General features: G+C 41.6%; 1 protein-coding gene across 3 annotated transcripts; it reads left to right on the top strand.

The window, feature by feature from the left end:
* The first annotated feature begins 135 nt into the window (after window positions 1–135).
* On the top strand, window positions 136–27622 carry FAM133B (family with sequence similarity 133 member B). 3 transcript variants are annotated; one of them, XM_050939675.1, is made up of 11 exons: window positions 136–283; window positions 5299–5396; window positions 11624–11702; window positions 13308–13382; window positions 13564–13596; window positions 14019–14087; window positions 16063–16158; window positions 18230–18277; window positions 22409–22504; window positions 24333–24374; window positions 26334–27622. In XM_050939675.1, the coding sequence occupies exons 1-11, from the start codon at window positions 260–262 to the stop codon at window positions 26418–26420; spliced, it is 747 nt and encodes a 248-aa protein (XP_050795632.1). In that variant the 5' UTR covers window positions 136–259; the 3' UTR covers window positions 26421–27622. The 3 variants fall into 3 exon arrangements, with proteins under 3 accessions (XP_050795632.1, XP_050795631.1, XP_050795633.1); XM_050939674.1 differs by having other exon boundaries at window positions 137–283; window positions 24333–24380; XM_050939676.1 differs by having other exon boundaries at window positions 137–283; window positions 24333–24384; window positions 26334–26405.
* The last annotated feature ends 351 nt before the right edge of the window (window positions 27623–27973 follow it).

Here is a 27973-nt window from a genome sequence, read left to right as displayed (position 1 = left end):
CAACGGGCGGGCTCTGGCTGGGGAACCGGGGCTCTAACGCCCCTAGGCATGGGCGCCAGGCCGAGCCGCAGGGCGGAGCCCAGCCGACCCGGGCCAGGCGCGGACGGCGGGGCGCTAACGCTGCGCGCCCTGCAGGTGGCGCCGCGCGCCCGCCGCTTGGGCTGTGGGAAGAGGAACCGAACTGGGCCTCGCAGCCTCCTGCTCTCGACTTTCCGGTCGGGAGCGCGCGGCGGAGCCGAGGCGTCTGTGCGGCGCCGCCATGGGGAAGCGGGATAACCGGGTGGTGAGTGAGGTGGAGCGCGGGTCCGGGCCCGGCGGGGTGGCGGCAGGGCCGAGGGGAGGCTGCCCGGGGAAGCGCTGCTGCGTCCCGCGCCTCAGGCCTGGCCTGACCCGGCCCGTCCAGCAGCGCCTCAGCCGCGGGAGGGAGGGGGCCTCGTGAGTCCTGCTCTGCTCCAGGCGCCCCATCCCACCCCCCGTATCCCGGGCGTGGGGCTGTGCGGGGACCCCGCCCGGGGCGCCTCCGTGGTGGGTCTGCACAAAAGTCAGACCTGGAGGGGCTCGTGTTGCTGAACTGTCTAAAGCACATTTGTAAAATTACTGCCTGGGGATCCCAAGATGGGGGGCAGCCCCCAATATCAGTGTCCTCATATATCACAATGGCGGTTCCTGTCAGCCTGAAAGCCGGGACTCTCTCCGTGTAAACTGGGAACCTCTGATGATGGTGTTAATTGCAATGTAATTGTCCTGGCAAAAACGTCTCCCATCAGCTCTTGGGTAAGGCATTTGGTGCCATTTACATGAGCTGGCATGTTTCCCAGCAGAGTAAAAGACCTTTTTCCACTGATCCTAAATTCTATATTCTGCATCATGTTTTCTTTAAAAAACGGGCAGCCAGACAACCCAAGGAATTTACTTGTGTCATATATGATAGAACCTTTCATCTCCCAGTCAAATCTAGCACAAATCACTAATGACTATATATAGTTTCTGTCTGATATCTGTTTTGTGTTTTGTCATGAAAAAAGTTAGGGTGCTGGCCAGTTCCTTGCAAAGACATTTTCCTAGCAATATTATTTTATTATTGAGTGTGCTAAGTTGATTTATGGACCAACAACAACAAAAAACAAGGCCTCTGGCCTAAAGTATTGCAAACATATGGGTCCTTTTCTCTGCACAGATCCTTGTCTCTACACAGAGGCTCTGTTGACTTCAGGAGGTTGTTCCCCAAAACAAGTTTTGACCTCGTCACATGTGATCAATCTGATTGTAGGATCAGACTTTAATTTTAGGTTGTCAACCTTCCTGTCCTTTAGGTCCTTCCTTAAAACTTTCTCTTTTCAACTAGCCATCCACCACTAACCATCTACCAATACTTTTATGCTTGGCCACATATTCATATTTCATTTAATCTTATTAAATACAAACAGGTTGTGTGATAAAAATAAACCAAATCACATTATTTTGTTTCTGCCGTTCCCCCTTTGCCCGTATTTCAAATTTAGGCTGTGATCGTGCAAACTGTTCCCAGCAGACAAATCCTTTCAGTGTCTTTAGTGGGGCTCCCTGTGATCATACTGGTCTCCATGCAAAGAGAAACTGATAGTATTCGGGCCTTGGACTGTAAGGCCAGGTTTACAAAACATTTGCGACTAATATCAGTTAGGAATATGATTTTTCTACCACATTTTCATGCTGGCAAAAGCCCTGGTGCAGATGCAGTTTTACTGGCAAACAAGTGTGCTTTTGCTGATATAGTTCCCTGAGTAAAAAAAAAAATCTAGTATAAGCTGTATCTGAAAAAGAACTGTTTTGCCAGTGTAAACTACATCTACACTAGGGCCTGGTCTACACTGCGGGGGGAGGGGGATCAATCTAAGATACGCAACTTCAGCTATGAGAATAGCGTAGCTGAAGTCGATGTATCTTAGATTGACTTAGAATCACTTACTTTGCGTCCTCGCGGCGCGGGATCGACGGCCGACGCTCCTCCGTCGACTTCCGCCGCTCACTGAGCTGGAGTTCAGCACTCGATGGCAGATAGTTTAGACTTACTTACCCTGGGAGTGTTTGGTGGTATAGCTATATCAACAAGCCTTTCTACTGTAGACAAGGCCTAAGGCAACGGCTTTCTTTTTTTTGTGTGTGCATAAAGCACCATGCACGCCACTGGTACAGTAGAAATGAAATACCAGAAATCACCACCCTAGTTCATATTGGCACAAGGACAGGTTGGAGGAAAAGGGGCAGAAGGCATCGTGCTTGGGGAAAAAGTACAGAAGACTGTGTGCCCATTAGAGCAGTGGCTCTCAACCAGGAGGTCTGTGGCCCCTGAGGGAGTCACGAGCAGCTTTCAAGGGATCTGCCAAGCAGGGATGGCATTTGACTCGCTAGGGTCCAGGGCAGAAAGCCAAAACCTGAGCCGTGCCATGGGTGGTGTCGGGCCCTGGGCAGTTGCCCTGCTCACTACCCCCTAATGCTGGACCTGGCTTTTAAATGCAGAAGAATAGTTGCTATGACACAGGTGGGCCAAGGAGTTTTTATAGCATGTTGGAGGGACCTCAGGAAAAAGGTTGAGAACTCCTGCATTAGAGACTATTCTCTTCCAGAGCGTAGAATGAAACCCAAGATTCCGGAGTCTCACCATTCCTCTGCATTTAGCAAATATCTGTGTAACTTGCTGTCAAAAATGTCTCCTCATCTTCTAGTACTGGTCCACATAAAGCATGACAACTTACTATTTACTTTCTGCTGCTGTTTACTCAATTAGCTCAAGTGGCAGAGGATCTAAAGGGTCCAACCCTGCTGGTGAAAGTATGATACCACATAATAGAATGTCTAGGTTTTTTTGTTTGCTCTTTTAAAAAAAAATCTGGGAAATTAGACTCTTAAAAAAAAGTTTAAAAAATTGTTAAGTTTGCAAACTCAAGCACCTGAAAGTTAGGAAATTCCTTGTGCAACCTTAATTTGGCCACTTTCTGCATACGTATTACAATACAGTCTTTCATCACGTGATCACATGCTATTTTTTCCAAAGGACCCCTGCCTCATTGAGTGCATAGGATGGACCTGCTCTGGGAATGAATAGGGTTATATACAGGGGCCTGTTATCTGTAGGACCCCTGCTTGGTTTGTTGTCAAATTTGGAAGATGTACAACTATTGAGGCAAATGATTAGAGGAAGAGAAAGAATGGCTTCAATCCTTGCATTTGCCACAAAGCTCATATGTGATGCTAGGCAAGCCACTTAAACCAAACTTTTCACAGGTAGCCACTAACTGTGTTCTTAGTTTCTGGGTGTCTGACTGAGACATGTGAGTGCTCACACTTCTATAGATCACGCCACAATTGTTACTGAAGTCAATGGGAGCTGTGTTTTGAACATATAAAGTGCTATATAATTCTAAATAAATCAGGTCCTAGTTGTCTCAAAGTGGGCATCCAAAATTAGTGGATGGATACTTTTGACCTTAATCTCTCTGTGCCTCATTTCCCCATCAGTAAAATGGGGATAATAATATCCCATTATCTCACAGGAGTGTTGTGAAAATAAATTAATTTTTGTAAAGCCGTTGGATACTGTAGTAATGAGTGCCATGGAAAAGCCCATGAGGAAATTGATAATTCTGTCTTCAGAACATAAGGAGAAAACAAAATTTTGAATAGCCTCTCACTAAATGAACCCTGTCCATCATGTGCACCGAATGAAGCAGGGGTTCTATGGAAGAAATAATATGTGCTCATGTAATTATAGACTGTATCATCATGTACACATAAGTGGATTGAATTAGGATTGCACAGAAAACCTTAATTCTGGCATTTTTTAACTTCTGAGTGCTCTTGACTTTTCAAACTTAATGTTTTTTTTAACATAGCTTACATGATATCTCTTTGTATACACGGATCTGTCTAGAGAAAGGAAGATACATGCACATGAGCATTAGTGTGACCATATGATTCTAGTATATTCATGAACCAAAATTTTAAAATATGGTTAGGGAATCACTTCCTTGCTTAGGTAAACTGGGGATTTTTTAAAAATGTGGATTTATAACATTTACCACATTTTGAAGTGCATAAAAAGAGAATACACAGACTTGAAAAGGAGGAAAAGATGACAAAATTTGATTAATAAAGCCATTATAACTGATCTGTTGTTAACTTAAATATTTTAGGAGTTAAAACCAGAGGTGAAAGTAAGCTGGTACGGTGTACCAGCAAGAGCCAGTACGCCGTGCCGGGCTGCACCGGCTTCCGCAGCTGGGATTTAAAGGGCCTGGTGCTCTGGCCGCTGCGGGGAGCCTCAAGCCCTTTAAATCCCCGATGCAGCTCCGGCAGCCCGGCTGGGGCCAGGATTTAAAGGGCCCAGAGCTCCCGCTGCTGCAGGGAGCCCCGAGCCCTTTAAATCCCCCGCCCCCCCCCCGTAGCTCCAGCAGCCAGGCTGGGGCCGGGATTTAAAGGGCTCGGGGCTCCCGAGCCGGAGCTGCAGGGGGGATTTAAAGGGTTTGGGGCTCTGCGGCGGCCGGAGCCCCAGGGGCCCAGCCACCTCTGCATCTGGGAGCCCCGGGGTGATTTAAAGGCCCTGGAGCTCCCAGCCACAGCCCGTGCCCCAGGGCCTTTAAACCTTGAGAGGCCCCGCCTCTTCCGGTTGAGGCCACGCCTCTTCCAGGTGAGGCCACACACCCCTTCAGGACTCCGGCCCTACTGGTAAGTCCTGTAAGTTAATTTCACCCCTGGTTAAAACATATGATTTAGTACTTAAATGCTGCTAAATTCACCAAAGTTTTGTTTATTTACATATATTAGGGGTTTTAGTTTAAAACAAATCCCATATGTAGTAATATTACCACATAATAAAACTATCACTAATTTATAGTCTTGGTTGTGTGCCACCATCAGTTTGTTTTTGGCCAAAGTGAATCTAAGGCCTGAATGTACTATCTTTGCTGTGCCCTAGAGTAAGAGACTAGGGATAAATGGCACTGTATTAATATTTTACAATAGAGCATCGCATCCAGAAATCTCAAAGCACTTTACAAAAGAAGCGTTAAGTATCACTAGACCACTGGATAGGCCCTTGTTCCTTTTGTGGCTAAGTAGATTATGTAATTCTGAATTGGAAACATTGTGTTGAGTCTGCCTGTCTGCTTGAAACATCATCTTCTTTGGCTAAATGCCTTCCATCTATAAGACACATAGTCAGAATTGTTTTCAATAAGTAAGGAAAATTGTATATGTGGATTTTTGTTTCTGCAGCAAAGTAATTCAGTTTACTTCTCACTTTGCTTTGTCATCTCCAAGGCTTATATGAATCCTATAGCCATGGCCAGATCACGAGGTCCTTCACAGTCTGCAGGGCCAACAATACAGGACTACCTGAACAGACCAAGGCCAACATGGTAAGTGTGGAAATATCTGATTACTCCTTTTGCAAACCACTTTTTTGATGAAAAATATTATCTTGCTAAGTGTCCTCCTTCCCAACATATACCGTGATATTTTATAAAGGGATTCCTAGTGTCTGGCCAAAGCATTTTTTCTAAATATCTGTCCTAATTTTATATTTTTTTAAAATTGTTACAGTGTAAGATGATGGTATTTCAGCAACCATTTCTGAAAAGAAATATATTAAATTGATCCGTAGGCATTTTTAGCAACAATTTCTCAGGCCATGTCTACACTACAAATTTTGGTTAACCCAAGATACATTGGTGCAGAATCACTGCAGTTAATATTTTGCGCGTGTCCGTGCATACTTGGCTGCTTGCATCAGTGCTGCAAATACTCACCACTCCTGCTTGTGTCAATGCAGTGTGGTGTAACATCTGTAAATATCCTAGTGTGCCACTGTCTGGTGCATTGTTTTTTGGGAAACTGCAGTGCATTGTAGGACAGAAATGAGTCACACAGGGATGACTAGGAGCAAGGGGTCAAGTTCCCATCATGCAGCTTTCTCCATCACATAATGCCATCCATATCCCAAAATGTTTACATGTTTTCTTTTAAATCCCACAAACCTGCACAGCACTTTTCACTGTCCACCGACTGTGACACATGCTTGGAGCCCAGAGAGTTCTGCACTATTGTCATGAAAGTTGCAAATGCAGGACGAACAGTCCTCTACTATTTGCAGACCCACAGAAAGAACTGCAATGTGATGCTTCCTTTGAGGATAGATTGCTGAGAGACAGTGAAAATCAATTCAGGGCTGTTGGTGGCATTCACAGAGCAGCTAGGAGCACTGCTTCTGGGCTGGAGAAACAAGCACTGACTGGTAGGATCACACTGAAATGTAGTTTTGGGAGGACGAGCAGTGGCTGCAGAGCTCTTGAATGCAAAAGACCACATTCCTGGATCTGTAAAAGCAGCAAAGAGTCCTGTGGCAACTTATAGACTAACAGACGTATTGGAGCGTGAACTTTCGTGGGTGAATACCCACTTCATTGGATGCATGCATCTGATGAAGTGGATATTCACCCACGAAAGCTCATGCTCCAATATGTCTGTTAGTCTATAAGGTGCCACGGGACTCTGCTGCTTTTACAGATCCAGACTAACACGGCTACCCCTCAGATACTTGATTCCTGGCTCCGTGTGCCAAGCTCGCCTCATCCCTCCAGGGCATAGGCACCAGAATGAGAGCTGCATTGACAGTTGAGACAGTGATTGCAGTGTGAAAGCTTGCAACACCAGATTGCTAGCAGTCAGTGGGAAATCATTCTGGAGTTGTAAAATCCATAGTGGTAGCTGTTGTTATGCAAGTGTGTAGGGCCATTAATCGTCTTTTGCTGTGCAAGACTCTGACTCTGGTAGCATGCAGGACATAGTGGATAGATTTGTAGAAATGAGTCCTGAACAACAGTGGGGCCATAGATGGCACCCATTTCCCTATTTTGGCATGGGCCCGCGTTGCTACAGAAAGCATCAGTAGAAAGGGATACTTTTCTTTGATTATTCAAGTGTAGATAGATCACCGAGTATGCTTTAGTGATATCCATGTGGAAGCTGCATGACGCTTGCAACTTTAAGAATACAGGATTGCAGAAAGCTGCAAGCAGAGACTTTCTTTCCTAACCGGCAGATTATTTTTGGCAGTGTTGAAATGCCAGTAGTGATTCTGGGGGACCTTGCCTAACCCTGGCTTCCTTGGCTCATGAAGCCATATGCTGTCCACCTTTACAGCACTCAGGAAAGATTCAGCTATCAGCTCAGCAGGTGCAGAATGACAGTTGAATGTGCTTTAGATAGATTGCCAGCATCCAGTGTCCCTTCAGTATTTACTTGTGAGATTGGATCTCAGTGAGAAAAATTCCCAGTAGTTACAACTGTCTGTTATATGCTGCATAATATCTGTGAAGCAAAGGGGGGAAAGTTGCTGTTGGGATGGAAAGAGGAGGTGGAGTGCCTGTATACTGAGTTTGAACAGCCAGACACAAGAATCATGAGCTCAGCCTGGAGCTATGCAGCTGAGAGAGCCCTTGAAAAAAGAACTTTGATGTGGTAGTATGGGCTGTACTCTCCTTCACCCTGAAGCTTTAGGGGCTGTTAAGAATTGTTAATTCCTAGTGTACATTTATGAATATCGTGCTGTCTTTTAATGAACTTATGAATTATGTGGTGCTTGCTGTACACTTATAATTTGTTACACTGTTTTTCACTGAACCTGTGAGTTCTGTTGTCCTGTAGAGTTACACATAGTTGGTACTTGGAGTAGAGCTAGGCTTTCTGCAATATATGTTGTGTAGTAATAAAGATATATTTATTTCCAAAGAAATTATTGCATACTTAAAACAGTGCAAAAAAAAGTGTAATTAAAAAAATACAATAAAAACGTCTAAAATAAATTAACAGAATCCAACTTTAAAATTAGAAAGGTAGAAAACATCCTGTCCGTTTCAGTCCACTTTTGATTCACACACACCATCTGTGACTCTCCCACGTCAGTGCATGTGAGGCTGTGGTTGTCCTTACTGTTGTTCCCTGGCATGGAGTGGTAGGGATTCAGCCCATGATGCCACATGGAATGTTGGATCTGTAGCAAGTTGCTAAATTGGAGTTCTTCATTGATGGCAAAGAGACGTGAGTATGTGACTGTTGGACCTGTAGGTCAACAAGAGTCTGCAGCATTTGTGTTTGCTGCCTGAGTGCATCTCCCTCTCCTTTTCCTGCGGGGACTCCTGAGCCCTTCTCCTGTCTGCTCTTTCCTTCTCCATACTTTCTGAAATATTTACCCTCCAGGCCCTCTGTTTACAATCCAGTGCAACATTGGCTTGCAGGATCTCGCTGAACATATCCTCTCTAGCCCACTTTTTATCCTCCTCATCATGGTCAGGCATTCCACAGGGGACCACTCAAGGCCATAGAGGTAGCAGCTAAAGCAGATTGATGTATCATTGGATTTAGACTCACAACAGACAGCAAAAAATAAGTTTCAAAACTCCCTTCCCTTATTCCTATAAAAGTTTTAAATAAGACTCGCTTATTAACAGTTTGACTTTGCAGTGTCTGCACAGCATCACCCTGCAGCCCCAGCCATGGGGAGGATGGCCCACTGGTTGCATGAAACAATACAATTTCGGCCTCTATTTCCATGTATATGAGTACCAGGCACTATTTTCCACAGCAGTGGTGACTTTAGCTGATATCTCCTATGATATCAGCCTGTTTACTGTATTGGTGCCTGCCGAAGTCAGGCATGGTAGTCTCCTACCACGGAGGAAGAAGTAAGGCTGCTATCTCTAGACACCTTCAGGAGAGGATTGCAGAGTGCCTCCATGAGATCTCTCAGGAGGTTACAAGAGACATCCCTATGTACGTAAACAAACTGCTGTGCATGCCAGCTCCCCACCAGCCCTACAGGGGAATGAAATGCAGATGACAACTCTACCTCTGTTTGTTGTACCATTGCCTCATCTCAAACATAAAACAATGAAAAGTCGATACCTGTTGTGATGGCAGCAGACCAGGTGCCAGCTCATGTCGAGGCCCCTAGGGCTCACTGAATGTAGACAGATACATAGCAGGAAAGTAGTCTGGCTCACCTGTGTGTTAGTATTGTTAAAATAGATATTAGAGTTATAAGAATTTGTTTAGACTTTATGGAATGCTTGTAGGATGCTGCATGTATTAATCCTACTCATGATATGCCATGTTATAAGGTAATGTTTAAATGTTCGCTCTGTAGCTATAAAAATGTTTGCTAAGACTATATCTACACTGGCAATTGAACGACAAAACTTTTGTCTTTCAGAGGTGTTTAAAAAACAAACAAACCCGGAAAGACAAAGTTTTGCTACAACAAGCGCCAGTGTGAACAGAGTGTTCCTGCCGACAACGGAAATGCCACTTGTTGGGGGTGGAAGTTTTTTGTCGGCAGGAGAGCCGATAAACAGTGGCTACACTGTGTGACATTTAGCAGCACAGCTGTAGCAACACAGCCATGTTGCTAAAAGCTGTGTAGTGTAGACCTAGCCAAATACTGTAAATTCCCCACAGGCAGGGGAGACCCATTACCAAGTGTGAAATGGTAGTTTATCACAAGAGGTGTTATCTTCTTCCCCCAAAAAGAAGCTCTACAGACATCAGACAAACCATTGTGGACAAAAGACTTTGCTGATTGCTTCTCCCACACCTCTGAAGAGGGTATGTGCACAACCCCTGTCCCATCACAGCCTGAATGCTGGGAAAAGGGAGTAAAAAATGCACGTTAAGGAGATATTGGTATCTTTATGCTGTCTGGATTCTGAGGGGTAAAGATTCCTAAACATAAGCAGGAGGTCCCCAAGCTGCTTGGATTGGGTTAGCCCTAAAAGACATAAAAGCTTGCTTATTATAGAAGCTTAATTACCTTTTGAACTTAAGATTGTACCTCATTAGTGTGTGTACGTTTGCCTATTTTAACTTTGTAAATAACTCTCATTTCTTTTTCCTAGTTAATAAACCTTTAGTTTGTTACAGGATTGGCTACAATCATTGTCTTTGGTTTAAGATCTTAGTATAGTTGACTTAGCGGTAAATGACTGGTCCTTTGGGATTGTATGTAACCTGAATATTATTGTGATTGTTGGTTTAAAGAACCATTTATGACAGAAGCAGGCTTGTCTGGGTGGTAAGGTAGATCAGAGTATCTAAGGGGACTCTCTGGCTTCCTATTAAGATTGCTATAGTGCCTGAAGAGTTCACACTTGTTACTTGGTTTGTGAAATCTAAGGTTGGGGTTCATGCCCTATTTCTTGACAGTCTGTCCTAGGGTGACCAGATGTTAGGGGGAAAATATCGGGACCGCGGCGGGGGGGCGGGGGGGGTTGGGTTGGTTTTTTTTTTCTTTTACACTCACTCATCTGGGAGTTTGGCGGCAATTCGGCAGAGAGCCCTTCAGTCGCAGACGGTCTTTGGCGGTATTTCGGCAGAGGGTAATAAACCTTGCCGCCAAAGACAGACGCACCTGCTGCTGAAATACCACCCGATGACTGTCCGTGACTGAAGGACTCTCCGCCGAATTGCCACTGAAGACCAGGAAACAAAATATCAGGACAAATGGCATCCCAACCATTCTCTGGTTGGGACGTGGGACAAAATCCTCAAAACTGGGACAGTCCCAATTTTATCGGGATGTCTGGTCACCCTAGTCTGCCCTGAGGTTGGCACTCACGGTTGTGATCCACTCTGGACAGCGTGATGCCTGTGTCCTGCTAATTTGGTTGGGGATGGAGCACTGTCTTTACATTTGAACATTGTTAAGAAAATGCATATGCACTCTTGCTTGGGGTTCCTTTCCCTTCATTGGGCTTATCCATGCTTGCCTGGTGGGATTGGCTGGGCAGAGGATCCCCTGGGCAGAGTTCACAATTGTGATTAAAGCGGTCACTGCCAGGCATTATGGGTCAGCTGCTGGAGGACTGTTATGGTTGACGTAGGTCATGCACTCATTCTGTGTTGACCTCAGTAGGTCAACCATGGCTCAGTGCCATTTGGGGAGGTGGTGTTATTGTCTCGCTGTAAGAGAGTGCTTACATCGACCTGAGACAAATTGAGTTTACGCACGTGATATAATTCGATGCAAGGTGACTTACATCAACCTAACTTTGTCTGTAGATCAGGCCTCAGAATAGAAAAACTTTACATGTCTATTTTTTGTCATGGCTAATATTGCCTGAATTGTGGGTGTGCCCTCACCAGTTTTTTTTTAGTAATTTTAACAGAATCACACATGGAAAGAAATTCTTCTGGATACATTTTTAGAATTGAATTCTACCTTACAGAATTGTCTTATTAAGAATTATACCATCTCTTAAGCTGAGTTACTGAAATTATCTTGTGTTCAATCCATTTTATCTTATAATACATCAAATTCAAGCATACATTACCTATCATCAAAGTAAGGACTGGGCCCTGCACGGGAATTTGTTTGCAGGACTTACAATTTACATAATATCTTAAAGTCTGACATAACCCAAAGATAACTCTCTTTCTCCTTCCATGGGAAATTCAGCTGAAGAGAAACTGAAGAAACAACTTGGATTACTGTTTGTGCATTTCAGTGGAAATTTAAAAAAAAATCTTAATGTCTGTTCAGGTTTTTTGGATGTATAGATATCTGTAAAACCTATGTATTTTTTATAAAAAGGGAAGAAGTGAAAGAACAACTAGAAAAGAAAAAGAAAGGATCAAGGGCATTGGCTGAGTTTGAAGAAAAGATGAATGAGGTTTGTGGTTTGATTAATTTTGTGCTGGTGGATCATTTAGAAAAATTAGAATGATCCTTTGTATTCCACTGTCATTAGCAGGATTAAAAGCCGTGTGTGTGTGTGTGTAAGATTCTTCATGAGCTAACTTTGTTATTAAAATATTTAAATTAGAATTACAGCAGGTACAGAGTAAAAACCATTTTTTCCTTTCCCCTGTTGTTCTCTACAGTATATATCTGGTCAAGTCTAGTTTTGAAAAGATGCCACCTGAATAGAATTCGAGTTCTTGAAATACACTAGAGGTCCGCACACCTCATAGCTTCTTTAGCTGAGCTTATTGCATATCCCAAGGGCTTCTTGCATCCCTCTATTCCACTCCATGTGTTCCCTGTGTACCACCCTCCTATCCCCCTCATATTTCAGGGACTCCCTGTAACTCCCACCCAATCTCCCACTGCCGGAGTTCTCTGTGGTCCCCCATTCCACCACTTCTCATATCAGATCCCCTATTCTGCCCCCACTTGCCAACGTTCTGCTTACCCCCCCATTCAGCCACACGACATTCCCCAATCTCCCCTATCCACCCTGGATTCTATGTGCTCGCTCTTCCACCTTCCCACCCTACCAGGGTCCCATTCTTTCCCACATGTCAGAAGCTCTGCTTAACCCCTGTTTGACCATATCAGGTTCCCCATTCTTCTCCTCCCCCGCTCCCCGAGTTCTGTGTCTCCCATTCCACCTTCCCACCATACCAGGGTCTCCCATCCTCCCACCCACACCAGGGGCTGTATGCGCATCTCCATTCCAACCCACCCATTATTATTTGTCTCAGAGATGCATCATTCAGGGTTTTGACACATTAAAGTCTACTGGGAGGATGAGCAGGGGGATATTGTTCTGTTGGAAGGTGATGGGTGCTATCAGCCAGTTGCCTGAATGATAGACAGTCCAGAGGTGTGTGAAGCTGTGGCTGTGCTAACCAGATGGCAGGGGCTCCAGGTGTCCCCCTTTTGGTTTTCTGATCCCCCCCTCCAAAATTTTTAGGGTTCTGGCCATTGATACCTAGACCCTTCCATAAGAGTGGCACACAGGAAGCTTGGTGGTGTAGGGGAGGTGGAGAAAGAATACAAGGAGCCCCCTGTGGGTGCAGTGCATTCAGTTTACAGAAGCAATACTGTGTGAACCTCTATACTAAATGTGAAATCTTTTCATCAGAGGCTGTCCAGACTTTTACCCACCATCTCTGAATAAAGAGACACTCATATTTGGTGGTACTTGATTTTTAAAAAGCAGATTCCTCACATTGCTATAGTGAAATATGTATTTACAGTTGTAAGTTTCATATCCTAATACAGATAGTCAATTAAGGTGTTTGTGTTTATATTTTTGTTTAAATAACTGGCGGATCAAGGAGCAAATTAGCAAGTTTTGCTCAAACGAATATTAATCTGCTTATATAAAATGAAATATGTAATGCCCTAGGTTTAGGATTAGTTGAATTATCTTTTTAAAACCTGCAAAAATAATACTTGGTGGCTCTGACACAGATGGAATATTTCAAAGGTTCTTGTTAACATCAAGGGTTTGAAAATTATGCCAATGGTCACTATCACTGTTTTTCAGAATTGGAAGAAAGAACTAGAAAAACACAGGGAGAAATTATTAGGTGGAAATGAGAGCTCCTCCAAAAAGAAAGAGGTAAATATCTTAAGTCTGCTAAAGTATTCATGAGTTGGATTTTCCTGATGTGACATTCTTGCACTGAAACAGCTATCACCAAAGAACACAAGTCAAAATGCAAATTCAGAATGACTTTCCTTGTCTGTGACATGTCAAGAGACAATGATATAATGTAACAAAATTGTCTCTTTCTTTTTAGAAAAAGAAAAAGGAAAAGAAGAAATCAAATAGGGTAAGCAAAGTTTTCAGGTTTTTAAGTTTTATGTGCCTTGAGTTCCTGAAAAGACAAAATAAGAGTGTAATTTGGAATTTTACATAGATGTTTAAGTAACTATGCTTATGTTACCTGTTATCTGAGAGTAGTAGTTTAGTTTGTATTTGAGGGGAAAAGATTTAAAAATAAGAAGGTCTTACTTTAAAAATAGAAAATGTGGCTAAAATGCCATACATTTGCTTGCTTGAGGAAATATCACTCATACAGCTTAATTTAAGAAAATTTCCGCAGGCTAGACTCTTGAAACTAAGATCACTGTAGATAATATTTGCAAATGCAGAGACAAATTTGGGAGAGTATTTGGATGTTCCTTTAACTATTTCTCAAACAGACAAAATGCTTCATCTCATAAGCTTTAATTTTTGTTGTGTTTGGTCAAGTTGTCTTCATCTTCCTCTTCTTCATCAAGCTCTGATTCTTCCAGCAGTTCATCTGATTCTGATGATGAGGTGAGAACTAATGTTCCAGAATTGTAATTTTTGTATTTTCTTTCAAAATATGCTAGTGTATAATTCTAGAATTTGCTGGTGCCACTTACTCTCTTATTCAGGTTGTTATTAGGTTGGTGCATTCAAGAAGAAATGTATGGTTCTTGTTTTAACATGGAAATAGTGATTGTAGATTAGTCAGCATTTTAACAGAGGCCCCAATTTAGCAACTACTTATGCATCTGTTTACACACTATGAACAGTCCCATTTACTTCAGTGGAGCTGCTCAGTGCATACAGTTAAGCACAAGTAAGTCTTTGCAGGCCTGAGGCCATCATTTTTTTTTGATTAACAGTAACCATTCATGGCCATACATCTCAGGAACAGTAGCCTTTTAGATAATTTGTCTTAGTACCCTGTTAATTATACCTGAAGGGTTATTGGTTTATCTGTGAGATCTGAAAACTATAACTAGTTTTTAAAAGGTGAATGAGTTAAAGACTTGATATTTCCTATAACCAAATTAATACATGATAATATAATGAATATGCAATACTCAAACTTGTTAAAATAATTAACTTCTGGCCTCACAATTGTGGTATTTGCTATTGTGTAACATTAACATTTGGTCCGACAGTTTGTTGCGGGCCCCCAGCTTTCATTGAATTCAAAAGGAGTTGAGAGCTCTGAGCCCATGATTGGGTCCCTTAGCACTGGCACTTCACTCAGAAGGCGAGCAGAGACTTAAGAGTGCTACAGAGATAGCAAACCTGCTGGAAGGAGTGCTAGTAGCAATCCCTTTGATTTATTGTGAAACAGTTGGTTATAAAGCAAGCCCCAAGGTGGCTTTCAAGTGATGCTTTGAAGAAAGGAAGTATACAGTTGGGAACAAGAAAGGCAAATCTGCAGAGCTCTCACAGGAAGATAGAAGACTTGCCTCTTTCTTTATAGCAAGGAAAGAAACTTCTAGTGCACAAAGAAGTATAGAAATGAACATGACTTTAATATATCTGTTCAGTCAGGGGTGGCTCTAGACATTTTGCCGCCTCAAGCATGGCGGCATGCCACAGGGGGCGCTCTGCCGGTCGCTGGTCCCACGGCTCTGGTGGACCTCCCGCAGGCGTGCCTGCAGAGGGTCCACTGGTCCCGTGGCTCCACCGAAGCTGCAGGACCAGCGGACCCTCCGCAGGCATGTCTCCGAAGGGTGCCTGCCTGCCGCCCTCCCGGCGACTGGCAGAGCGCCGACTGCAATATGCTGCCCCAAGCACGCGCTTGGCGTGCTGGGGCCTGAAGCCACCCCTGTGTTCAATTAATAGATTTTTCTGTGCACCAAAATAGATTGTATAACATATTAAAAGAACACTAATGAAGCACTTGTTTTAAAAAAGTAATTTTGGTTCATGATGTTAACTTTTTAACACTGGTTTTTGCAGTATATATGTTTTACATATAGATTTTAGGCTGCATCTACCTAAATATTTTACCCTCTTACCTTTTTATGCATTGGCTTGACCACAAATAAGAACTTCTGTTTGAACAATATTTATTTTGGGTGGCAGGTTTATAAACTGGATTCACTTTAATTTTTACAGAGAATTGTGTGTTGGCATTTCTTTAAAGAAAGATATTTTCCCCTCTAAATTAAAAATAAAGCCCAGGCACACCATTTTTACTTTGAAAAAAATCTGTTCATGGCATTTTAGGCTAGATCACTTTGAAGATGAAGAGTTAGGCCTCATGATATACTGTGGAAAAAAGTAATACACAAGGAAACTAGAAAAATTTGGATTTATCACTAATATAAATTTTGAATAAATGCAGAAAAATTATGAATATCATTCACTCTAAGAGCCAATCATCTCTGTAATGCTGTATTAATCAAGAGAGCATACTTACATATAGGACTTTGGGTTTCTGTGTTCTTCAGATTTAATATTCAGTTATAGCTTCACTGTGAACAAATACAAACTTTTTCTCTAAAACCTTTATGGATAGGATAAGAAACAAGGGAAAAAACGGAGAAAGAAGAAGTATCGCTCCTTGCGGAAATCTTCTGAAAGCTCTACGTCTGATTCTGAATCAGACAGCAAGGTAAAATGTAACAAGATATTAATGTTGGGAAGTTTTCCTTTATGTGTGTTGTAAACATTATCTGATTTTGTTTTTGCATATCCGCTTCTTTATTTCTCTTTCAAACATACAATGGCCTGGTCTACACTGTGGGGAGGGCAGGGAGATCGAACTAAGGTATGCAACTTCAGCTACAAGAATAGCGTAGCTGAAGTCGACGTGTCTTAGGTCGACTTAGATTGACTTACTTCGCGTCCTCGCGGCACGGGACAACGGCTGCCGCTCCCCCGTCGACTCCGCTTCCGCCTCTCGCCCTGGTGGAGTTCTGGAGTCGACGGGGAGCACGTTCAGGGATCAATTTATCGCATCTAGACGAGACGCGATACATCGATCCCCAATAGATCGCTCACTACCCACCCATATGGCGGGTAGTGTAGACATACCCGATGCTACTTTATGGGAGCAAGCAGTGCTTCCAGCCTTCTGCTTCCATGCTCCAAGAAGTATTATGCCTATTTGAGCTTACTACACTGGCTGAAAGGAATAGTTTGCTCTTTAGAGAACAGACTTGTCAATGATTCCAAACTATTATCACTAACTTTTGAATTATAAATATGCATTTTGTCTTATTTCCTGCCCTAACAAGCTCAGTTTTAGTGTAAAATAAGCTAACATTTAAAACCTATAAATGTCTTAATTCTTTGTCAATGTGTTGTTTTCCCATGTAGGTTTTGTTTTTTGTTTTTTGTTTTTAAATGAAGGTCTGACAGGATACCAGTGCTCAAACTGCTGCCTTACCAGATGTCTGTGGGAAAAGTACTTTCCCTTCAGAAATTGTACACTCTGCAGCACAAACTGAGCCTTTCATAAATGCAGTAATGGGGAGGTTTCCCTTTTCTTTGCTCTATTTGGCGCAGTGCGTGACTAATTAACTAAACTTTCTGGTATGAATTTTGGACTTCATCCTGTGTAAACTAGAAAATAAACAAATGGTAAGGAGCCTGTCATCTGTCAACAATTCTTTACACTAAAGCAAGTAGTAATTATATTTTTGGCTTAAAAACTGCTAATCTAAGAAGCCATTTATGAAAGCTCTTTGGGGCTCAGTCCTGTCTTCATTTATCTGTAAAGTACCTAGCTTAGTGTATGTGCTATACAAATAATAAGAACTAGCTCTTTATATAGGGTTTTTCATCCATAGATATCAAATAATTAAATTATTCCTCACATATATACATACACACACCAGTTTTTGTTAATATAAGTTTGAAAATTCATCCCCCTCACATATGGTGGGGGGACATGACATTTAGACACCTCCTGCTGCTGAACTGGAGGACAGAAGTCTCCATTCTTTCTCTCTCCCATCAGGTGAGGTGAGGTGGGGAGAGAGTCACAACCTTCCCATTTTTTCCTTCTTAGTTATTCTCCATCTCTGATACTTCCTTCATTCTGTTGGCCCTGCTTGCATTCTACCTTTTCTGCTGGCTCATGCACAATATGCCTCTTTGCTATGCTTTCAGTAGAAATTACTTGTCTTGTATTCTAACCAGACAGCAGAGAGGCACTCCGTACATGGGGATCTCAACAGGGGAAAGCAGAATATGAACTGTTCTGTGGGGAGTATGCTTCATCCTAGACTTCATTCTGTCCCCTAGGATCTCCCAAAGGGCTCTTTTCTCACCCAGCGCATGTGGACTCTGCCATGATAGCATGGGTTTTTTAAATATATTTAGGAGCAGAGTGATGGTGGCTGACCTCTGTCTAGGTTGACTGCATGTTCTGCTGAGCAACATTCTATTCCTTGATTCCCCACAGGCCTACCAGAGTAAGAGCAGTGTCTTTGTGTACTGCAGGGCAAGGACAGAAGCAGTTGTACCAAAATGGTAGTTTTTTCATAATGTTCATGTGAATTTCCAGGTAAAATATCTCAGAGCAATTTGTTAGCACTGTAACCCAGAACAACCTTAACAGCTTTGAAAGTATGTCCTTTTATACAGTGAATGATATCTGGTCAAGATTCTGTTGTGATTCATACCATTGTGTGCCGAAGCCACTATGGAAAAATTAATTATTTTCACCTTCTATTTAGGACAGCACAAAAAAGAAAAAATCAAAGGAAGAACATGAAAGAGAAAAGGTAAAATATTAAGTACTTGAAAAATAAAAATCTGTCTCAAAACTGTATTTTATACAAATATAGACAAAGGATCACATTTTTAAATAGAGGCACAAGGCTCCCGAGAGCCACAGAGCCTGAGTGCGGCAAGGGGGAAGCTGAGGGGCACACAGGGACCACTGCCCGCATGCATTCGGTGCAGGAGCCTCCCAGGGGGGCACCGGGCTGCAGCCCAGGCAGGTGCGTCCCCCGGCTCCCCTGTCACCACACTCTGGTTCAGTGGCTCCCGGAAGTGTGAGCTGCCGCTGCCCCTCCCACAGCTCCCTCCTCTCCTGCTGCCTCAGCACTCCACGTGGAGTTTTGCCTCCACGTGGAGCCAGCGTCTGACCGGCATGGGCCTGGTAAGAGGAGTCCCGGGGGGCAGTCAGGGAGCAGGGGGAGGGTTGGATGGGTCGGGAGTACTGGGGGTTCTGTCAGGGGATGGGGAGTGGTTGGATGGAGCTTGGGAGTCCCGGAGGTCTGTCTAGGGGTGGGGGTGTAGATAAAGGTTGGGCCAGTCAGGGGACAGGTAGGGACTAGAGTCCTAGGGGGGCAATTAGGGTGGGGGGAGTCTCAGGAGGGGGCAGTCACGGGACAAGGAGCAGGGAGGCTTAGATAGGGGGTTGGGTTCTGGGGGGCAGTTAGGGGCAGGGGTCCCAGGAGGGGGCAATCAGGGGACAAGGAGCCGGGGGGGCTGAGGGTTCTGACCAGGGCAATCGGTGGGAAGTGGGAGGGAGTGGATGGGGGCAGGGCTAGGACAGGGCTCTCCCCTCTTTTTTGATTGTTTAAATATGGTAACCCTAAGCGAGGGAGGAGCCGAGGGGTGCATGGGGGCTGGCGCCCACATACATCCACTGCAGCCTGCAGGAGCCCCCGGGGGGATGCCGGGCCGCAGCCTGGGCAGGAAGGGCGGGAGCCACTGCTTCCCACTAGTGGCGCCGCCACCTTTGCAGGGCTGCTGCCTCTGCACCGCACCGGCTCCTCCATGGCTGGGGCTCGCTGCTGCCACAAGTGGGACACTCTGGCTCTCCGGTGCCTCTGGAAGGTGGCTTCTTCCTGCCGAGCTGCTGCAGTGGCCCAAGCCCGGCAAAGCCAGTGAGTGGACTTGGGGCGGGGGCCACCTGGGTAGGGTGGGGAGGGAAGGGCTCACAGGGGGGCTATGCACCCTCCAGGGGAGTTCAGGGGGTGGGGAGGGGGGAACCTCATCTGGGGAGCAGCCCCTGGGCATGGCTGGCCCTCAGGGGCTGTAAAGGCTCGTTGGGATTTGCCCCTCAGTGAACTGATGCGCCGCCTCCCTCTCCCCCCTCCTCCCCGCACAAGGTGGAAGTTTCACCTAGGGCGCAAAATATCCGTGCACCGGCCTGCCCCAGGGAGTGCATGCATCCCAGGTTAAGAACCACTGCACTAACCTGATAAGATCTGCATTTTAATTTAATTTAAAATGAAGTTCTTAAAATATTTTTAAAAACTTGTTTATTTTACATACAGCAATAGTTTATAGACTTGTAGAGAGGGACCTTCTAAAAACGTTAAAATGTATTACTGGCACTCGAAACCTTAAATTAGAGTGAATAAATGAAGACTCGGCACTCCACTTTTGAAAGGTTGCCGACCTCTGTTCTATTTAAATAATTGTTGCCAGCTGCTGGGTGCTGAGCTCTTAAGAAAATCTGGTCCCAATAGCTGCTGAGTACAAAAATTGCTAGTTATGTGGCAAATCTGCAAATTTGTTCAAGCAGATAGGGTGAATTCAAGAACAAATGTCTAAGTGGCTTTCAGGCGGTCTTCTGTTTGTTTTTTTTTTGATTTATACTGAAGACTGAGGGTCATCTTATTAGCCTCTGCCTCCAGCAATGAGAAGTCTGTCTTAAGGTAGCGGGGCATCAGCTCCCTAACATTGCCACTCACTCAGCATTCTCTTCTGTGCTTATACCATTCCTTCTTTCATCAGCAGGTTAACACAGGTGCACTTCAATCCCTGAATCCCTTTGAATCGTTCCCCTCTGATATCCAGCCCTAACACTAGCTACTCACAGAATTTCTGGATCCTCTGCACCCAAAGATGAGGCGTACCCCAGTTTACCAGTTTTAGCATAAACTACTGCTCCTATAAACCACACAGCACTTGTGAGAATGTAAAATAAAACAAAAGAAGGTTTATTTAAGAAAGAATAAAGATTTAATGAGAAATGAGAGAGAGTGATGGAAACAAGTACTTAAACAATACAAAATAAAATCATAAAAAGCAAACCTGGTTCTACACTTATCAGTAGTTACCCTTCCTATCTAATAAAGTAGATTTCCCCCCAAAGTTCAGTCCATTGCAGAGCTGGCTGGTTTCTCAAGAACCAGGATCCAAATGTACATGAAAGCATCTCTCTGTGTCAGGAGTTTACAGAGTGCTTTTCCTTACACTCTGTTATATTGAAAACAGACTTTTGTTTCTATTCACAGAAAGGCTGAACCCCTGCCTTGTTGTAGTTATTGTCTGCCTTTAGGTAGTTTTGATTGATTGTCTTGTCCCTGATGATTTTTAATTGACTATGGCAGTGGTAGACAATAGTACCTTGCATTACGTAGCTGGCTGACATGGGAGAGTTGATAACTCCTTCATGGGTCATCGAGAAACATTGCCCCCAGTGACTAAGTTCTACTTAAGTCCATAGAGCATACTTCAATATAAATACATTATTCCTTAAATACTATCTATACATACATCTCACAGTGATTGAGTCTTGACAGATTGTGAGCTTTCTGTAGATACATTCCATGTTACTCTTTATGGATAAATATCCTGTAAGATGTGTTTGGTGTAGTGGTTTTGTCAGGTCCAAGGTGAGAGCTGTTTGCAAAGAACCAGAGATTCTTTACAAACAGGTCTCTGTGTCGCACTCACCTCCATTCACCTCCCCTGTTCAGTCACCTCTGTTACCTTTCTGTTCAGTTCCACTCATCAATTCTGTTTCATGCACACCAAATGCACTGATTCTCATCTATGTCCTCCCCCCATTCCAAATTCAGAAATACTTTTTCCTTGCCCTACTAAATGTGTTACCTCTCAGTAGCAGATCTTCAGAACAGCAGTTCTTACCTCCGCCTCTTCTTCCTGGTTAGGTTTACACATACAGTGATTGCCGCCACATTTCTCTCCCATTTTCCCTTATTTCAATACCTGTCATCCTGGCTGCTTCACTTGCAATACCACTTCCTCAGTGCCTGTAGGAAGGGCTGAGGGTTCTACTCTGTTCCCTCATTTTATTAGATGGTGGTAACCAAGACTACTGAGCCTCTTGCAGGAGGATAAAGAGCACATGATCTTCCTTTTCCCTTCCTAGCCTTGAAGAGCTGGGTGGAAAGAGGAGGTTCCATATCAGCTTTGCAGAATCCCTTTGCCTGGCCCAGTGCAAGTATGAGGCTGGCCTGGACAAGTGTGACCAATGTTATCAACTTTGACGGATCTAAGCTTTTTTTTTTTTCTCGTACATTTAAAAAACTTAATATTGCAGCTACAAGCTGGTATTAAACAGCTACTGCTGTTCATAGTTGGACCTATAGGGGGAGCTGTACTCTTAGCTCAGTAGCAAAGCAAGTAGAAGAGCTGCAATAAATATATTCAAATTTACTAAGTAATCTGCATCTCAATTTCATTTGAATTTGTGCAACATATTTTATTTTAAATGTTTATTATGTTATATGATTTTTATTTTAAATATTTTAAAATATATTGCAATATTTTCCCTACCTTAAAAAAAAGTGTAGTAGTGATGTAATGAAGCTAAGCAGTATCAAAAAATTCATTTCTGCTAAGAGTCTCTTGAAGATTATTAGACAGTGGCATTGATTGCTGCATTCAGTTTCTTGGTGCTGATGCATAATTACTTCAGTAGTTCAAAATTTTCTTTTTAACAAAATCGAGAATATTTTATATTTGTATTCTAGATATACTTAGTCCTGCCTTCACACTGGGTGGACTAAATAACCTCTTGAAGTCCCTTCTAATCCTTCATGTCTATGATTCCATAATTTAAATGAAACATTAAAGTCAGTGTTTTTGTCACAGTCTAAGTGTTGTATTATTTTAAAGGCTGTACTTATGTGTTTTATTTTGTGTAGGACAACAAAAGTCTGAGTAGGAAAAGGAAGAAAATTGATCGTGGGAATGGACCTTTATCATCTGAGTCCTTATCAGAGTCAGATCCTACAGAGGAGGTCAGTGTGAAATACAACCTAGATTTCAAATTTTTAAAAAGTATATTTGAGAAGTTAAATGTGCCTAAGTGAGTAAACTAATTTGACTGTGGATAACTCATCAATAGATGAAGTGGCAAATTGTTTATTATCTTGAAGCTGTTCAGTTTAATTTATCCAGTTTAATTGGATTTCAGCAATATGACCTATCTCAAAGTTATATAAGCACTCGCCTATTTAATAAGGACTCTTGCAATTCATTAGTTAGAACGCTTACCACTTACTGATTATTTTGAACTATTTTGTTATAGTTAAAATTCTGAATACCGTAACATCACATTAAATGCTTGACATATTGACAGTTTATGGGACTGTCATTTCATTACTGTGTGTACAAAGGCCAGGGATTTCCATCTCACTTCTATTAATGTTAATTACCACTGGACATTAATTACATTTGCAATGTTTAGTTTTTTAAATCAAGAGGGTTAATCTGAGTTTAGTCTCTGTTCTAATATGGAGATCCTTTCATCATTGTGGATTGATTTAAATCCAGTACTTGTAATCACCGATTTTAATCATTTAAATCAGTAAACAGGAAACCTTGATTTAAATAGTTTTAGCTCTGTTTTGCTTTTGTACTTTTTATTAAAGTTTGATTTTTCATTGGTTGATACCATTACAACATGTTTGTTTACACCTAATTTAGCACTAAGTTTTGTACCTCTTAGTAGGATACACTGTATTGATACACATTTATTCAAGCAGTTATCTAGCTTACCTTACCTTTATTGAGCTCTTAATTTTACTTTTTTTATTATGTTAGCAAAAATTATGAATGAGGCATTTACTAGATGGTTGATATTGATTCTTTTTATCAAAACATGTTTCGTATTTAAAACTGATGTATTAAAGGAAATATCTGTAGTTAGTGAATTTAACTGATTTGTTTCTGGACACTGTGTTCTTTAGGACTGTAGAACTAGTAGATATCCTCTGACTTGTAGCTTTTATTCATAGCTTGGAAAAGGAAAGCAGGTTTTCATGCTTTTTCAACTCCCAGTTGGTTTCTTAACTTTGAATCAACTGTTCTTTGAACTGAACCAGTGGAATAAACTGAAAGGAAGAAAATATTCTTTTTGCACTTGCAGAAGAGGCTTCCACTGTCAAAAGCTGAGTTAGCATTTCAGCAAACTCTGGTTCCAGGGTACTTAGACAGTGACTTCCTCCAGTTCAGTAGTATGTCTTTCTTTAAAACTTCAACAGCAAACATGTACTGCTTAATATTATTTTTTTATTTAAATAATTTTGATATATTATAGTAAGTTACGTCCAGAATAGGTTGTCATAATTTCAGATATAAATTTCAAATTCAAGTTTAAATAGCTTTATTTTTTTAAATAAACCTGTATTGAATATAAATTTTAAAAATTGATTTTATTTAAATTATCCATTTTTATCCACTCTGCTTTCCATATAGAATTCCAGACTATGTGAAGGCTATGGAAAATTTGAGTTATTATGGATTTTTTTCACATAGCTAGTTTTAATAATTTTACTGGCATCTGCATGATAATTCCCTGCTATGCTATATGTTGTATAAGTAGACAGACATTGTTTCCTTGAAAGCACTCAGCATTTTTTATTTCCAAAACCAGATGATACTGGATAGAATGATTTGCAGAAAATGGCACAGATATCCCAGTATATTTCTTCATATTTTTACAACATTGTATGCTGTACCATATTGTGCCATCATGTTTTATAGCTAAAGCTAAAACTTTTTACTTACAGGTATGTTTGGAAATATTGTTCTGCCACAAAAGCCTATTAATCAATATTTTTTTAGGTGCAAGTGAAAAAGAAAAAAAACAGTGAAGAAAGAGAGAAAGTAACAGCAAGTATCATTCCTATTCTCATATATTTAGAAAGCGTCTTAACTATGTGAAAAATTTGTGGGTACTTTTGTAGTCTCAGACAACACCTTTTACAAAGTTGAGCATTTTATGGAAAATTCTACTCGCCAGTACACAGTTGTAAATCAAGAATAACTCAATTTACATCTGGAAGCTCCTTGGCCTCATCAGTGTACCCGAGAACAGAATTTGTCCCTGTATTTGCAGATTCCAAGGCCAGAAGGAACCATTGTGATCATTAGTCTGACCTGCTATATAACACAGACCACAGAACTTCCCCAAAATAATTCCTAGAGATAGCTGTATGTTATCTGAATACAGGAATGTATGAGTAGAAAAGTTATTTTCTAGATGCAGTAAATGTCAAATATGTTTATTTAGTTCACATTAATAAAATGGAACATTTACCAGCGTATATCATATGGGGTTATAGTATAAATCCTGCTCTACAATATGTAGGAAGATATTCTGTTCTATGCCTCATAAGGTGGGTGTACATTGCATCTCGGAGTGTGCTTCTCAGACTGGTAGACAGACATACACTAGCTATGCTCAAACTAACCCACTAAAAATATCATTGTGGATGTTGCAGCGTGGTCTGCAACACAGGCTAGCCACCTGAGTGTGGCTAACCCATGCACTGGTCTCGACATAGCCTATAAGGTGCAGCACTGAACTCAGCCCAGAAAGAGGATGGGGAAAGGAGTCAAGGCAATTTTAAAACACCTTTGTTCCCTCTTGATTTTGGGTGGCTGCAGGGGCCCCTGGCATAACTTGAACAGCCTTGGAGGCCTGTGTAGCTTACAGCAGCTGCCCTGTGGGCCCCAGCAGTGCTCATTCTCCCTGACACTGGATACTGAGTCCCTCCCCTGGCACACACACTATTCCAGAGTTTGGGAAAGAGTCCTCAAAAGGCTGTTCCAGTAGTGCCTATGCTGGGAAATTCTCCAACTGAATAACGGGCTTTTACCTTCCCTTTATGCCTCTCTGGCCCTTTTACCCAGTACAACGGGTTAGGAGCCGGGATGAGGATCTTGTGTTTAACTAATTTCTTTACAAGGACCTTCTGCATTAATCAGTCTTAAACTATTTTGTTCAATATGTAATCTACATATAGATTTGTTATACATTTTCCAGAGTTGGGCAGGTAGTCATCCATGTGACTCCCAGTTATTGATGTGTTGAGCTTTTTCTTTGAAATAAATGTACATTACATACATTGTATACTGTACTGAAGCTATATATCTTGTGTATGGTAGAATAGATATATATAATGACAACTCTTGTGTATCATTGTTATAGCGTACAGTGTAAACCTGCATGCCTTACTCAGGAAGAACTACTGATATTCTGCCTGACTAAGGACAAGAGGGTTATGGTACTAGCATATGTGTTTCTGAGTTTAGAGTATTAATGTTAGGTCCTGATCCTGCAGCCTTTCCTTGACTGTATAAGGGCTTTCAAAGTTGAGCTCTTACATTATCCCAAATTAAATGAGGCATAAGCGCTGGAGGCTGGAGCTAGGACAGTTTATTTTACTGTGTCAGGAATGGGGAAATCTAACTAAAATGTGATTAAATAGGGCTTCCTACCCTGCTCTTTCACAAGTATTCAGAATGCCATTTGCATCACAAACCCCCATTATCTTATTGATTTCTCAAAAATTCATAAATTGTTCATGTGATTAAAAGATTTGGAAACAAAATAGAGACAGTGACTATTTCAGACCTCTTATCAGACCAAAATAGAACTAACTTAAAAAAAAAATTCATAGTATTCTTTTTTTGTTTGTTTTATACTATTTATTTATGTAGTAATCTGAAATAAATTTGAACAAAGCACCCTTTCGAAGTTCTTACACCACTTCCTTAGCTGAATTTTAATAGATGGGTTTTGGCTTATGAAATACCTTACACTATTTAACTGTTTTAAAGGATAAAACAAAAAAGAGAAAGAAGCACAAGAAACATGGGAAAAAGAAGAAAAAGAAGACAGCTGGTTCAAGTTCAGATTCAGAATAACACTTAAAAATCAAGCCTGTCCCTTCAACAAAAGTGCAATGACTAAAGGAAACTTCAACTGTGAAAATTTTCGCAAACTTTACCACACTGCATGAGTTTTCCAGTGTTTTAGAAATATTACTAGACTTTCAATAGCCAGCCAGGTGCTAATGTGCCCAAAAAGTCCATTGTTGTTGCCTGCTGCTTAATACCTGGGGTACAATTTTTTTTTTAATTACAGTAGCCAGTGTTAGTTTAAAATCATGAGATAGGGTGGTCCAGCTAATATGTAAAATATTAGGAAATAGAGTGCAACTTTTAGATACTAAAAATAGTGTTTTAACAAGTAAGTAATATGGTCCAATTTTTAAATCTGCAGAAATAAAATCAAAAATTCATCTTGAAGAGGAATATAACATAAGACTATTGATACTTGCTGACTACTAATGCCATTTGTGAAATGGGAATAGAATAGTAACAATTTTAAAGGTTACTTTTGTAGAAGTATTTATGATAATTTTGCCCTTTATTTTCTTTTGGGAGTGTTACCATTTTGGCTAGCTGAATTAGGGTGCCTTTGATCCTTGCAAAATCTAACTATTTTTAACAGTACAACAGCTATATTTCCTAGGGAGATCAGAACTGGTATCGGCAGGTTTTTCCTGAATAAACAATTCTGGGCCTCTAGCATGTACTTCTTCATTAAGTAAGAGCAGTGACACGCTGCAGCATAACTTGACATCCAAAAATTAAAGACTTTACCTCTACTTTATTGAAATGATGCTGAATACTGTGCTATTAATATGCATTATATCATTTAAAGTAATTTTGAGTCTAACTGAACATTTTTGGCAAACACTGGTAGCTTTTTTCCTTTGCATTGCCATTGAGATATTTAGAATTATTTTGTATGTTTTGTACCATTTTTAAATAACGTACAGGTATTCAGTTGTAACTAGTGATTTTTTTTTAATGAATTATGTTCCAGATGTGGAGTTTCATGTATGTGTTTACTTTATTCTTATAGTAAGTTCATTTGCTGTGATAAAATGCACACTTGCTGAAAATATTTAGCATGTAAAAAGCAGGGTTTTGATATCTAACAGCTTCATATTGAAGCTGATTTTACTCTAAGCAAGTTCAGTGGCAGACCTGTTATGCGGATGTGTCTTGTTATATAAAACTACTGCCAGAATCTCAGTAAAGATACTCTTTAAAAAGTTTGTCTTTGTATTTTTGGACCACCAGACCATGGAATATTGACACAAACAGATTGAGCTCTTTTACTTGCACCTACAACAACTTCAGTAACAAAAACAGAAAAGAAACATGATAAATTAACAAAACATCCACAAAAACTAAACCAACCCTTGGACTTCAGCTTTATACAAGTGTGCACTCTCGCGTCCTCTCACTCTGTTTCCATTGCCTGGTCTGCTGTTGACTTTAAAGTATTCCAAAATGTTCTGCTTAGAACAAACCAACCCCTCTCAACCTCTTGTATGCATGATAGTTACTAACTACCTTAAGTACATTACTGCAGTACAAAACATAGTTTTCTGCTACTTAAGAAT

The sequence above is a fragment of the Gopherus flavomarginatus genome, chromosome 2, assembly GCF_025201925.1.
Source record: "Gopherus flavomarginatus isolate rGopFla2 chromosome 2, rGopFla2.mat.asm, whole genome shotgun sequence".
NCBI classification, from domain to species: Eukaryota; Metazoa; Chordata; order Testudines; family Testudinidae; genus Gopherus; species Gopherus flavomarginatus.
This window is presented reverse-complemented; position numbering and strand designations above follow the sequence as displayed.

Excerpts from the sequence above, each read along its gene's own strand:
- FAM133B (XM_050939674.1), top strand. The coding sequence starts at position 260 with ATGGGGAAGCGGGATAACCGGGTG. Across the intron at positions 14,088-16,062 it reads CATCTGATTCTGATGATGAG|GATAAGAAACAAGGGAAAAA; the intron begins GTGAGAACTAAT and ends CTTTATGGATAG. Across the intron at positions 16,159-18,229 it reads ATTCTGAATCAGACAGCAAG|GACAGCACAAAAAAGAAAAA; the intron begins GTAAAATGTAAC and ends CCTTCTATTTAG.